Raw genomic sequence first — 13,132 nt, 5'->3', positions numbered from 1 at the left:
ATCTATGTCTTTATTTTCTGGATGCAACAGTTTTGTGAGAATTGATGTTGGTCTCTATTACAATTTAACGTATTTGTCCTTTATCCTACATTTTGGAAAACACTGACCTCTTGAAACGGATTTAACTTATTTCAAGCATTTCTTCTTTATGAGTAGTTTACACTTATATATCTAACAGCATTTAAGGGATTTTGTACCTTTGTGATTGATGATACACAATGACAATTGGATGAGACTACCTTTGATCATCCGATTATTTCATTAACAAGGGTTTTGAGCATTAACCATAAACAGCTTATTGAGAGTAAGGAGCATCATTATAGAAACTAATAAGCTACATGGTTACCCAGGGAGACAAAACAGTTAGCGTTTAGATTTTTAAAAAAATATATTTTACTGATTTTTTTACAGAGAGGAAGGGAGAGAGATAGTTAGAAACATCGATGAGAGACATCAATCAGCTGCCTCCTGCACACCTCCTACTGGGGATGTGCCTGCAACCAAGGTACATGCTCTTGACCAGAATCAAACCTGGGACCTTTCAGTCCACAGGCTGATGCTCTATCTACTGAGCTAAACTGGTTAGGGCAGCTTTTAGATTTCTTTATCAAGCACTCAGAAGAGTCTAAAGATAAGTGGGTTAAATCAAGGTCTTTATCTTGTGAAGCAGAGAAGCCTGGAGTCAGACATAGGTGTCCAGGAATCTTGGGTCTGACACTTATATAATACGAAGGCCTAAAAACCACCATCTCTTCAAAACCGGAGTTACTTTGTAAGACGTGGGAAAATCAGGAGGTGTTACGTGTGAAGTTGAGTCAGTGCTTTATGGCAGAGACCCCTTTACACTATGGTTCAGAGTTGTGAAGGGGTTCCTTTTAACCAATTATTGTTTATTTCTTCTGACAACTGGTCCTGGACGAAAGGAAATTAATGGGGCTGATCAAAAACGATATATATAAATTGGGGAGTCATCAAATTCCAAGGTGGAGTTCTATTAATTTTGTAATTTTCTGTTTTAGAAATATGAGTTCTGGGCATGAGTGGGTTTATATGTTTTGACACATAGTTTTTAAGTCTTGAAACATTATTGTCACCAAATTATTGTGAAGAAGAAACTTGTTTAAAAGAACCAAGGTGTTTCGTGAATAAGTATGGTGTAAATTATGGGCAGGTTTCTCTAAACTACTTAAACTCCAGAGGGATAAACATATCCTGGAAAACTTGAGGATTTTAAGACTTCAGAATCAGTTATACTCTGTACTTCAAGTTACCAATTTACTATCTTTGTCATTTTACAGCATCCTACAGTTAACATTAAACTTCTCCCGGTGGAGCCACAAAGTAAACAGCTCATGACTTCTGATCAGGACGCTAAGGTTGTGGCTGAACCGCAGGGCCAGCGAGTCCAGGAAGGGAAAGACAGCGATCATCTGGTGAGTGCATACCTGAGGCCAGGATGGGCCTGTGCATCTCCCTTTCTTCTGATAACAGATTTTTACATGCAGTAAATTTATGGGTAGCTTAGTAGAGAAAACTTAAGTATAGGAGATAGAGAAAACAAATGGCGATTAATACCTCTAGATATTAAAGCCTTGGATTTTAACTTTTTAAAAAAATTTATTGACTTTTAGAGAGAGAGAGAAATATCACTTTGTTGTTTCACTTATTTATGCATTCATTGGTTGATTCTTGTGTGTCCTAAGGATGGAACCCAAAACCTTGACATTATCAGGAGGACCCTCTAACCAACTGAGCTACCTGGCCAGGCCAGGCCAAAGCCTTGGATATTAAATCACCAAGAAAACACAGTGATTAATAAATACTTTTATAACATTATAGTCATTGCAGTGGTATGTAGTTAAAGAATTAATTAGAATTATAACATAAATTTTTTATTTTGACTGATTTCATTAATTGTAAGATTTAATCATGTCAAGCAGTAATATTTAAAGTTTCTAAATGGCTTTGGGAAAAGTAGCTTTTCTTAATTTTCCCTATTGAAACTACTTTAGTAAAGTAAAGGATTTTTACTTTATTGTGTAGAGTCAGAATTTCAACATTTAAAATTTTAAGGCTCCTATATTGCTCTGAATATCTCCCTGAATTTCCTTTGTCATATAAAAATGTGTTTTTCTCAGTGGGTTTTGTTGTGCTCAATTACTGTGGTTTGAAAATATGTTTCTTTACATTGTAGTGATGGTATGTTTGATGTTTTCACTTTTGTAGATGAATGGTCCCATATCTCAAACCACTTCTCAGACAAGCTCCATCCCAGCTTTGAGTCAGGTAATTTAGTCCTGAGATATATCACGTTGGCGGCTCACAGATATTGCCTTATAACAAATATTTATTGTAAACTAATTAGAAAATATTGATGTTTTCCAATGGCGCAGGGGGCACCCATCTGGGTATAGTACATGTTAGTGCTGTATGTCCTCTACTGGCTTCTGTGTGTGTTAAATGTATAGTTCCACAGTGCCTTGTGCATTAATTTGATGTCATATATTCATTAAGGTGTTTTTAAAGGATCACTGATAATCTATTATCCTAGTATATAAAAAGCCAGTGGCTGTCATGACCGAAACAACCAGATGGACAACCGAACAGCAGGCTGTGTGGGGCCACCAGGCTGGTAGGGGGGTTAGTGAGAGATGACCAAACGACTGAATAGCATGCTGTGTGGGGTGACCAGGCCGGCACGGGGGGGACAGTTGGGGGCGACCAGGCCGGCTTGGGAGAGGAGGCAGTGAGGGTCGACCAGGCCAGTAGAGGGGGCAGTTAGAGGCGATCAGGCCAGCGGGGGGCAGTAAGGGGCAACCAGGCTGGTGGCAGGACAGTTAGGGGCAACCAGGCTGGCGGTGGTGGTGGGGGGCGGGGGACGGGACAGTTGGGGATGACCAGGCTGGTGGGGGGGGCAGTTGGAGGAGATCAGGCCGGCAGGGGGCGGGGCAGTTGGGGATTGATCAGGCTGGCGGGGCGATCAGGCAGGAAGGCAAGAGAGCCATTAGGAGCCAGCAGTCCTGGATTGTGAGAGCGATGCCCGACTGCCAGTTTAGGCCCCATCCCTGGGATCGGGTCTAAATTGGCAGTCAGACATCCCCTGAGGGGTCCCAGATTGGAGTGGGTACAGGCTGGGCTAAGGGGACCCCCCCCCCTCCACCATGCATGAATTTTGTGCACCAGGTCTCTAGTGTGTTTATAATTAACTTTACGTATTGATATCCTGTACTTTTTAAAGCACACGAGTAAGCTTTTAGTATAAGAAAGTTGGTTCAGAAAAAATATTCCTGAGAAATGTCTAATATTTTACTGCCTATGTTTTTTTTTTCTAGGATTTTTATCATTTTGAGTCTAACATTCAAGTCTTTAATCCATTTTGAGTTTATTCTTGCATATGGTGTAAAAAGGTGGTCTAGTTTAATTTTTCTTGCACATATCTGTCCAATTTTTTAACAGCATTTATTAAATAGACTGTCTTTAGTCCATTGTGTGTTTTTGCTTTCTTTGTCAAATATTAATCATATATATATATATATGTGTGTGCGTATATATATATATATATATATATATATATATATATATGACGCTAATATGCAAAATGTCCCCTTGGGAGTTCAACTGGAGACTGGGAGTTCTATCACTCGCTATGACATGCACTTATCACCAGAGGGGTGGTGTTGAGTGAAGGAAGGCTCCCGCCAGCAGCCAGGGAAGGAAGGCCCTGGCCGGCAGACGGCAACCGGCCAGCAGCCAGAAGGCCGTGATCGGCCCTGATAGCCGGCCAGGCCTAGGGTCCCTACCGTGAATGAATTTTGTGCACTGGGCCTCTAGTTAACTGTAATGGCATGGGCTTATTTCTGGGATCTATCTCTCTCTCTCTCTCTCTCTCTCTCTCTCTCTCTCTCTCTCTCTCTCTCTCTCTCGGTTAGTCTTCACCCAAGGATATTTTTCCATTGATTTTTAGATAGAGTGAAAGGGAGGGGGAGAGACAGAGAGAAAGAAACATTGATGAGAGAGATGCATCAATTGGTTGCCTCTTGCATGTGCCCAGGGTCCGGAGATATATATCCTTGACTGGAATCAAACTCAGGACCTTTCAGTCCACAGGATGATGCTCTGTCCACTGAGCCAAACTGGCTAAGGCCCTATATGTCTCCTTTTATGCCAGTACCATGCTGTTTAGATTACTATGGCCTTGTAGTTTAGTTTGATATCAGGTAGCATGATTCCTCCAGCTTTTTTCTTTCTCAAGATCACTGTTGCTATTCAGTGTCTTTTTTTAAACATTTGTTCTAGTCCTGTGACTAAGTGAAATAAACCAGTTAGAGAAAGACAATACCATATGATTTCACTCATATGTGGAATTAAATGAACAAACTGAACTACCAAGCAAAGTAGAGACAGGCTAATAGAGAGCAGGCAGACAGCTCTGTTGGGGTGGTGGTGTGGTGGAGGGATTGAGCAAAAAAAGAAAAAATAGAGAGAACTCATGGACATAGTCAACATTGTTGTGATAGTGGGGGATGGAGGGGTGCGGAGAGGGTAGGTGGAGGTGGAAAAGGGCATAGAGGGGATAAATGGTGATGGGAAAAAAAGAAAATTGGTTCACATTTTAGCTGTGAGTAATGAAAGTGTGGAAATGTACAGCTATTGGTTTTAAAATCTTGCTTTACACCATTTGGGTCTGCATATGTCAGGCGCATTTGGAGCTATTCCAGATTTAGATTTGTAATCTTGTATGTGATCTTATAAATCTTACACAAAATTGAAAAAGTGAATCTTTTTAAAAGTAAAAATTTAAAAGTAATCTCACAAAATTTATGGTAAACCTCCTATATTCCCCCCAATTATAAGCAGTTCATGTAGAAATTAGAGGGGATTGAATTGTTTATCTTCTTTTAATAAGGAAGGCTTTTTTAAAAAAAGATCCTTCCAAACAATTATATTTCATTGTATTTTTTTGCATATTGTATTTTACATTGATTGTTTTAAAACTAAATTTTATAGCCCTGGCCCAGTGGGTCAGTTGATTGGAGTGTTGTCCCATACACCAAAAGGTGGTGGGTCTGATTCCCTGTTAGGGCACGTACCTGGGTTGTGCGTTTGATACCTGGTCAGGGTATGTATAGGAGGCAACTGATCTGTTTCTCTCATTGATGTGTTGCTCTCTTTCTCTCTGTCTCTCTCTGTCTCCCTCTCTCTCTCTCTCCTGCCCCCCCCCCCCTTCCTTTCTCTCTCAAAATCAATAAAACATGTCCTCGGGCTATGATTTAATAAAATTGAAATTTATAATAGCTTTAGTAACTTAAAATCCAAATATAAGACCTCTGGTAGTCTAAGAGGGAAATGATACAGAAATCATTGAGAGTTTTAAAACAAAAAAAATTTTTTTTTTTAAACAACAAATCTTCCTCTGGTTGATTTACAGTCTAATATAATATTCAAATGTCTTTAAAACCTGTTGCTGGGCATGAAACTAGCTTTTGGATTCTGTGGGGGTTTTTGGTCTGTTTTGTTTCTGTAATTACTTTGTGGGTGCCGAAACCGGTTTGGCTCAGTGGATAGAGCGTCGGCCTGCGGACTGAAAGGTCCCAGGTTCGATTCCGGTCAAGGGCATGTACATGGGTTGCGGGCACATCCCCAGTAGGAGGTGTGCAGGAGGCAGCTGGTCGATGTTTCTCTCTCATCGATGTTTCTGACTCTCTATCCCTCTCCCTTCCTCTCTGTAAAAAATCAATAAAATATATTTAAAAAAAAAATTACTTTGTGGGTGAGAATTGAATTAAGACCTATCTAAAAAAGAATTCAATATTTCATTTCTGTGGGGAAAATAACTTGCAATTAGTACTACCTGCACATATTTTTTTTGTTATTTTTAAGTGTTAATGGCTGCCCTAGCTGGTTTGGCTCAATGTGTCAGCCTGCAGACTGAAGGGTCCTGGGTTCGATGACAATCAAGGGCATGTGCTCGGGTTGCAGGCTCGATCCCCAGTAGGGGGTGTGCAGGAGGCAGCTGATCAATGATTCTCATCATTGATGTTTCTCTCTCTCTTTCCCCTCTCCCTTCCTCTCTGAAATCAATAAAAAATGTATTAAAAAAAAGAGTTAATGGCCTATAACAGAATATCATGTGCCTAGTTCTTTGTCTAGCCCTGCTACTCAGTACCCCTAGCATCCCTTGTGCAGATAGCATCTCTGACACTGGGTTTTGTAAATTGGGGATATACTATTTAACAGTTTTGCACGGTGGTGCACACTTCAGGTTTTCATAGGATCGTTAAATACTTGAGCTGGAAGTTACCATAAGAGACCATCTTGACTCGCATGTGTGTCCTTTAAAACTTAATTTATAAAACTTAAGCATCTTCACAGAAAAAATCTTATTAGAGACTACACTAGTGATGGTGAACCTATGACACACGTGTCAGAGGTGACACGCGAACTCATTTTTTTGGTTGATTTTTCTTTGTTAAATGGCATTTAAATATATAAAATAAATGTCAAAAATATAAATCTTGGTTTTACTATGGTTGCAAATATCAAAAAATTTCTATATGTGACACGGCACCAGAGTTAAGTTAGGGGTTTTCAAAATGCTGACACGCCGAGCTCAAAAGGTTCGCATCATTGGACTACCATTTAAAGAACGGTACAATGAGTAGATACAATGAGTAGATACGGTACATTTCACCTCATTTTTTCCCATATAGTATGAGATCATCTATATATCCCCTTGTACTTGTCATGCAGTGTCTTCTTTTAAAATTACTATACTTTATTTAAAGGAAGGAACTTTTTTTTGTGGTTAAGCCTCACTCGAGGATATTTTTCCCATTGATTTTTATTATCTGCACCCCCCCCCCCCCCCCCGTGTTTTCTTTATGTCGATAAACCATCATTTTTTTAGCATTTGTTTTTTGGGGAGGGGGAACATTTGCATTGTTACACTTTTTCCTACCATTATCAGTGGCGTTGCTCTAACCATTTTTTTTAACTGGCACTGCTTATGGCACACTAAGTGTGTAGACATCTTACTTGGTGTCGTGGCTCTGAGTGTTGATGCTCAGTAGTCTGCAGTTACGATTGACAGTGAGTATGCTTAGCAGTTTGTTTTAGGAACCAGTCTCTTTAAGGTTTAGTCTTTCCCCCAGTTGGACACAGCGTGAGTTAAAGGAGAATTGCCATAATGATGACCAAATAAATGTCTGACTAATTCAAGAGCAGATTTGCATTTATCCAGTCAAAATATTAATCATATTTATCATACATCCCTCTGCTCCCTGTCCCCCAAAATTTTTGAGTAGTAACTACAAGCCTAGCCAACCAGTGAGCACCAAAAAGTGATCCTATCTAGAGGAACTGAGACTTGGAGATGATTAAGTAATTTCCCCAAGATTACTCAGCTAAAACATGGCAGAACCAGTGTTTGAAACCAGGCATCCTTGCTTCAGAATCCAAACTCTCAAGATGAGATACTTCCTCATTGGCATCTGTTATTGCATTTAAAAGCAGAAACAACAAGTAGAAAATAATACCAAAAACAAAACCCAGCTCTTGTCAGCCATCTGGCAACTCTTTGCATCATCTCTGAGCAGATGAAATTAATTTGGAATAAAGCTGGAGGATTTTAGGTGGGGAATAGTGTGACATATATGAATATTATTTTGATCTCATTAACAGAATGAGTTTTAGTGAGTCAAGAATGGAAGCAATGAAGGTGAGAAATGATGGTGGCTTAGACTTGGAGTAAATGGATTGCAAATTTATTTTAGAGGTAGATTGAATCACACAACTCTATGGGTTGGATGTTGTAGATGTTGGGGTAAGGGAAAGATAAATCAAGGATAGTTGAGCAATTGGTTTCATTTATTTTAGGGTGGAAAAAACTGCAGAAGTAAAGGTTTGTGGAGGGAAAATCCACTTGGCAGAAATTCAAGTGAGCAGTGAAGTGGGCAGGTGGGGCTGGTTGGACCTCAGTAGAGAAATTACAGCCTGAAATACAAATTTGAAATAAAAGACGTTTGCCCTCACCGGTTTGGCTCAGTGGATAGAGCATTGGCCTGCGGACTCAAGGGTCCCAGGTTTGATTCCGGTCAAGGGCATGCACTTTGGTTGCGGGCACATACCCAGTAGGGAGTGTGCAAGAGGCTGCTGATTGATGTTTCTCTCTCATCGATGTTTCTAATTCTCTATCCCTCTCCCTTCCTCTGTAAAAAACAATAAAATACATTTTTAAAAAAGAGACGTTTTATTATATTTTTTATATAGAAAAGACTATTAAAACTATTCTGTATGTCTTGTTACTTTGTTTCATCTTTTCATTCTCTCTACAAGCACACTTCAAAAATACGTTATGTATTTACTTCTTTAAATAAAGCTTCAACATGTTTCTCTAACAGACACCATTCTAATTTTGTGCCTAGCATTGTTATTTCTAACTCCCACAGATGTTATTTCTTTCAGAAAATTAGATATAATTATAAGTACTTATAAATTTTAAAGAGCAAATTTTTGTTATTTCCCTTTGGAGACTATACAAGCTAACTTTTTTGGTTGTCATCATTCCATGAAATATAGTTCAGAGAATGTTGAAACACTATAGAAAAAGAAGAGGTTGGAAATTCTTTCTCTGGCAGGTATAATAATTTTAGTTACTTTTTAATTGAGTTTGTGAGAATAAGAAGAATACTATGAAAAGTTTTGTTGCTGTTCTGAGTCATTGGGTTCCATGTGTTTGGGTTTTAGTGCGTGGAACAGGGGCTGTTGTAATTAGGATTTTGGATTTGAGTGGCGGGGACATGTGACTGTTGTGCAAAGGGCTATTTTTGGTGTCTGGGTGTCGGCTTCTCGTCAGAAACCATAGAGAATTAGTGTGAGGTGCACTTGGAGTTTAGACAGTGCCGACAGGCATTGTGATGTGTTTGAACTTTTGAACATGGGTTGTTGCTTCAGCAAAGAATTAAGTGGTGACAATGACAATGAAAAAACTGGCCTGTTACAAAAATCTGTGGAGGAGAAGGACCCGGATAACAAGATAAGTAAAACTTTATCTGTATTATTTGATACACTGGAAGGTGAGGAGCTGCACAATGTTGAATATGGAGCCAGCAGGGCAGCTGCTGGGACTGATATATGGCCAAGGATGTTTGTGAGGTCTGGGCACAAATGGGCACACAGATCGAGGCCACCGGTTAACTCTATTACCTCTTTCATGTATAAGTTCCTAGCTAGGTATAAAAATTTGGATGAGACTGACAAGAATTCAGGTACTGCTACTGTTGAGCAGGCCTGTGAGAGTGTCTGTAAGACTCGGTGTGTGGACACTGACAGCACACGGAGTTTCTCTGCAGGTATTGGCTCTGAAGAGGACGAGTGTCTTTCACATGTCCCGGGGCCTTCTGACCAGGGTATGCAGGAAGGAGCCCTTGTAAATAACCGTCTGTACTGTCACTCTGTCGCGTGTAAAAATGCTGTAGTAGAAAAAGAAATCACAGTAAATGTTCACATCAGTTGTGGTAATGAGAATAATGCTTTAGATGTGTCTGGTAGGGAGACCGAGGGTGCAAACCCCATTTGTGTGGATCATAAACAATGCTGGAATTCAAGAGAGAGCAAGTTTTACAGTATCTGTGTTATAGATCCTGGAAGCCTGGACAATGACGATGAGCCATGTGTGCACAGGTGTGGAGCAGCTGCCACAGAAGAGAGCCCCTCAGCTGTCACTTTTGAGGGGGTTTGCAGAGAGGCCTGGCCACCAGATAACACTGCTGGAGGTCCAGGGGACTTAGAGGAAGAACTATCTCCAGATGGCCTGCTAGGTCCAAGTGAAGTGAAGGAAGTCTTTAATGAAAAAACTGAGCCTAGTCTCGAAGTTTTGACTGATAGAGACCCATCTTGTAAAGGAAACACTGGTGACATGCAGGCTCAGTCTTTAAGGGCAAACACTTACACTGGGTTCCCTACAGATTACACAGAAAGTAATCCTTTACATAATGTTGGCATAATACCTGAATCAAATACTAACATAGACACTGACTCACTAGAATACATTTGTGCCATCCCTGAAGAAGGAGAGAGACATAGTTCAGTACTATTAAGTCCGATGGGTGACTCAGGTATTGATCTAATTGACACTTCCAGCATTGAACAAAGTGGTGAAACCCAGGCTGTAAAAGCAAATGTAGATCAGAGTTTAAACTCTGAAAAGGAAGGAGGAAAGAACTTTATAAAATTTCTAAAAGACATTGATTGTTCAAATTTAGATGTTAACAAATCGGACAGATCAAAAAGATGTATCACTTCAGCGAGCTTTGGAAATGAGTGTCTTCTTGTTCTTGCTGATTTCCGAGAAGCAGCCCCTAACAGAAGTGATGACCCCAGACCTGAATACCTGGGGCCAGCAATGACAGAGGGGCAGTACCATGGTGATCACAACCTGGGAACTGGGAGCATCCAGCTTGCAAGCAAAGGAGAATCGGCTTTGCAACCTGAAAATAGTTCGTCTTATCAAGATGAGGATGAAATGAGCATTTTTGAAGATGAAGGTCATGATAAGAGGGCTTTTGAAAGATCTTTGAGTCAGGAAGATCTCTGTGCAGATACTGGGGCCATCATAGCCCAGGCCCAAATCTGTGATTTAACTCATGCAGTGCGGGCAAAAACCGTGGAGGGCTTATGTCAAAGAACAGATACACAGGATCTCAGGAGTTCGCAGAAAGTGCCCCAGAACAATGAGTCTCCTGGTGGACCCAGGTGTGTTCAGAGTAACTTTATGTCCTCTGCATTTATTTTCACCTGCACTGAAGAAAAAAAGAGTGAAACAGGCCAGAATCATAAAGCAGAAGATGAACTATGTGTGAAGAGTTCAGTTAGTGGCCCTCACAGACTAGAAAATACCGAAAAACAATCCCTAAAGGCTAATCACAGAGAGACAAGTAAAAATGACATAGAAAATGTCAAGTTAGACTCTAAAACAATCTTCCACTGGCAAACAAATACAGTAAAATGCAAGACAGTGCATGGTCAGGATGTATTGGCCTGTGCTAGTTCTAGTATAACAAAAACCCCTGATTTTGAAATACTTCAAATAGAAAAATGTGATGAAACCTGCAGAGTGAATGACAGCCAACACAAAGATCTTCATCTTGTACCACCTCTGAGTTCAGGTGTGCAGATGGCAGAAGCACAGGAGACCTGCTCTTTTAACTGTGGTGGAGATCCAAGACGGGAGCAGGTTTCCTGCACATCCACTGAAGTCTCTGATACCTTAAATACTGGTGTGGTGGCAGGACACAAAACAGAACTGATAGGGGAAGAGGTGGAAGAGGGACTTTCCTGGGAGAAAGACAGTGACTCCAACAGCAGCTATTGCAGAGGTCCATGTGGGACAAGCAGACTTGCACACCACTTCACGCAAAGAAATGCCAGAGCCACAGTTACAGGGCCTGCTTCAAACGATGAAGTGGGTATTGTGGGAAGTTCAAGGGTGAATTTTGGAGAAATAGAGTTATGTGACGCTCTTGCTGAGAATTCCTGTTTGGTTGGTGTGGATCCGGCCCAAGTGGACAAACACATAGCTGTTCCTCACGATGTCCTGCAGGCAGTTCCTGTCATACCAGGTGGCAGCAAAGAAATGGTAGTACCAAGTAGTGGGGACCATGTTTTATTAATCTCAGAAGACACTATAAATACATCTGAAAACCCCTCAAAAGAGGATTTGCAGAGCTTCCCAGAGGAATTGTATTCCCAGTTTTTGAATGAACTTTCCTGTTATCCAGTGGGAGGGTTGTCAGGTCAGATGTTTTCTGAAAGCCTGGCAGGTGGTGGTTGTCGATATCCGGTGGGCTGTCTGTGGACTAACACAGTTGTGAAAGGTGAACTAGAGGATGAACAAATACTTATGGGGGACCTGTACAGTCAGCCACAGGACTTCAAGATCACTCCCTTTTGGATGGAAAAGCTCCATTATCAGCTACCAGTCGCAGAAGATGGTGTTATTTGGGGATGGCAGAATAGTAGTGCACAGTTAGTAAGTGTTTTTATCAGTTTTTATTGTGCTGTGATATACTAATCTTTCATTTTGATTGCTCTTAACTTGAAATTAACAAAGATTTATTCTAAACAATGGGCAGTTGTTTGAATCTTTATGTAAAGCTGTGAGTTAATGTAGCATTGATTTAACCATTTCCAAATTGGTGACCATGAATTCACTTTATTGTTTGGTGTATTTTAGCCAGAGTGTTTGTCAACTCTTGTTAGCACTAAACCTGTACTGCTCAGGTGGTCAGATGCAGCTTTGTGCAGACCATCTTATGTTTGTGGACTTCTTATGCATGTGCTCGTGCAGGCTGACATACCAGTCCCGACCTTCTCACCAGCTTGCTGAGCAGAACAAGCATTTGACCCATTGGATGTTTAAAATCCTTTCTAAAAGTTTACTTGCAGTGTGTACCTGAATTAAATCTGTGCTTTCCACTTTTTTTTGTATGGTAACTGTCTAAGGCAGATAAAATTTGCTGCTTTTAACTCACTCTGAAGTCTTGCTGTCTCCTTTCTGTCAGAAACATCTACAGAGCTTTCAGACCACAGTACTCAAGTCCTGCTCATTTGGAAGAACCTTCGCAGATGATTTTCCAATGGGCAGCTAATTTGGGCATCTTTCTAGAAATTCTGTAATAAATGCAAATATTTCACAAACAGGAAAGTTAGCGTTCTCTTAAAGCAGTCCTTTTGGACATGTATGGTTGAAAGGACATACTTTTAATAGTGAAATTTTATTTATTTAAACAGTAGTTTATTAGTCATTTTTGTTGCATTAGGCAAGAAAAATGGTTGGTAATAGTAAGGAGATAGATGTAGAGTAAATGTTAATTAGTGCCTATTATATGGAAATAAATAAGTATAAATTCTATAATTTAGGGAATCATCCATTAACTTTTTTCCTTTCCATGCCCACATTTGGGAGTTTTACCAGAGTTTCGTTGAAGTTAATCAGTTTTATTTCTTAAATTATTGTAAAGGCAAACACTATAAAATTAGGCCTTTTAATCCTATGCATATGATCATTTACATGAGCAAACTCGATTAACAATTGGCTGCTAATTTCAGTGCTTGGTACAATGTACAATGTAGA

General features: G+C 40.2%; 1 protein-coding gene across 3 annotated transcripts in view; it reads left to right on the top strand.

Moving 5' to 3' along the window:
- The window catches only part of LARP4B (La ribonucleoprotein 4B), a 101,743-nt gene that overhangs the window by 40,211 nt on the left and 48,400 nt on the right, over nt 1-13,132 (top strand). For all 3 annotated transcript variants that reach the window (XM_081098317.1, XM_081098316.1, XM_081098315.1), the window contains exons 2-3: nt 1,299-1,433; nt 2,227-2,286. In XM_081098317.1, the coding sequence (XP_080954443.1) occupies nt 1,353-1,433; nt 2,227-2,286 (141 nt within the window). In that variant the 5' untranslated portion in view covers nt 1,299-1,352. The remainder of the gene's footprint in view (nt 1-1,298; nt 1,434-2,226; nt 2,287-13,132) is intronic.

Source organism: Myotis nattereri (genome assembly GCF_964212035.1).
Source record: "Myotis nattereri genome assembly, chromosome: 1".
In the NCBI taxonomy this organism is placed as follows: Eukaryota; Metazoa; Chordata; class Mammalia; order Chiroptera; family Vespertilionidae; genus Myotis; species Myotis nattereri.
Note: the sequence above shows the minus strand (reverse complement) of the source record. Positions and strands in the feature narration are given on the sequence as shown.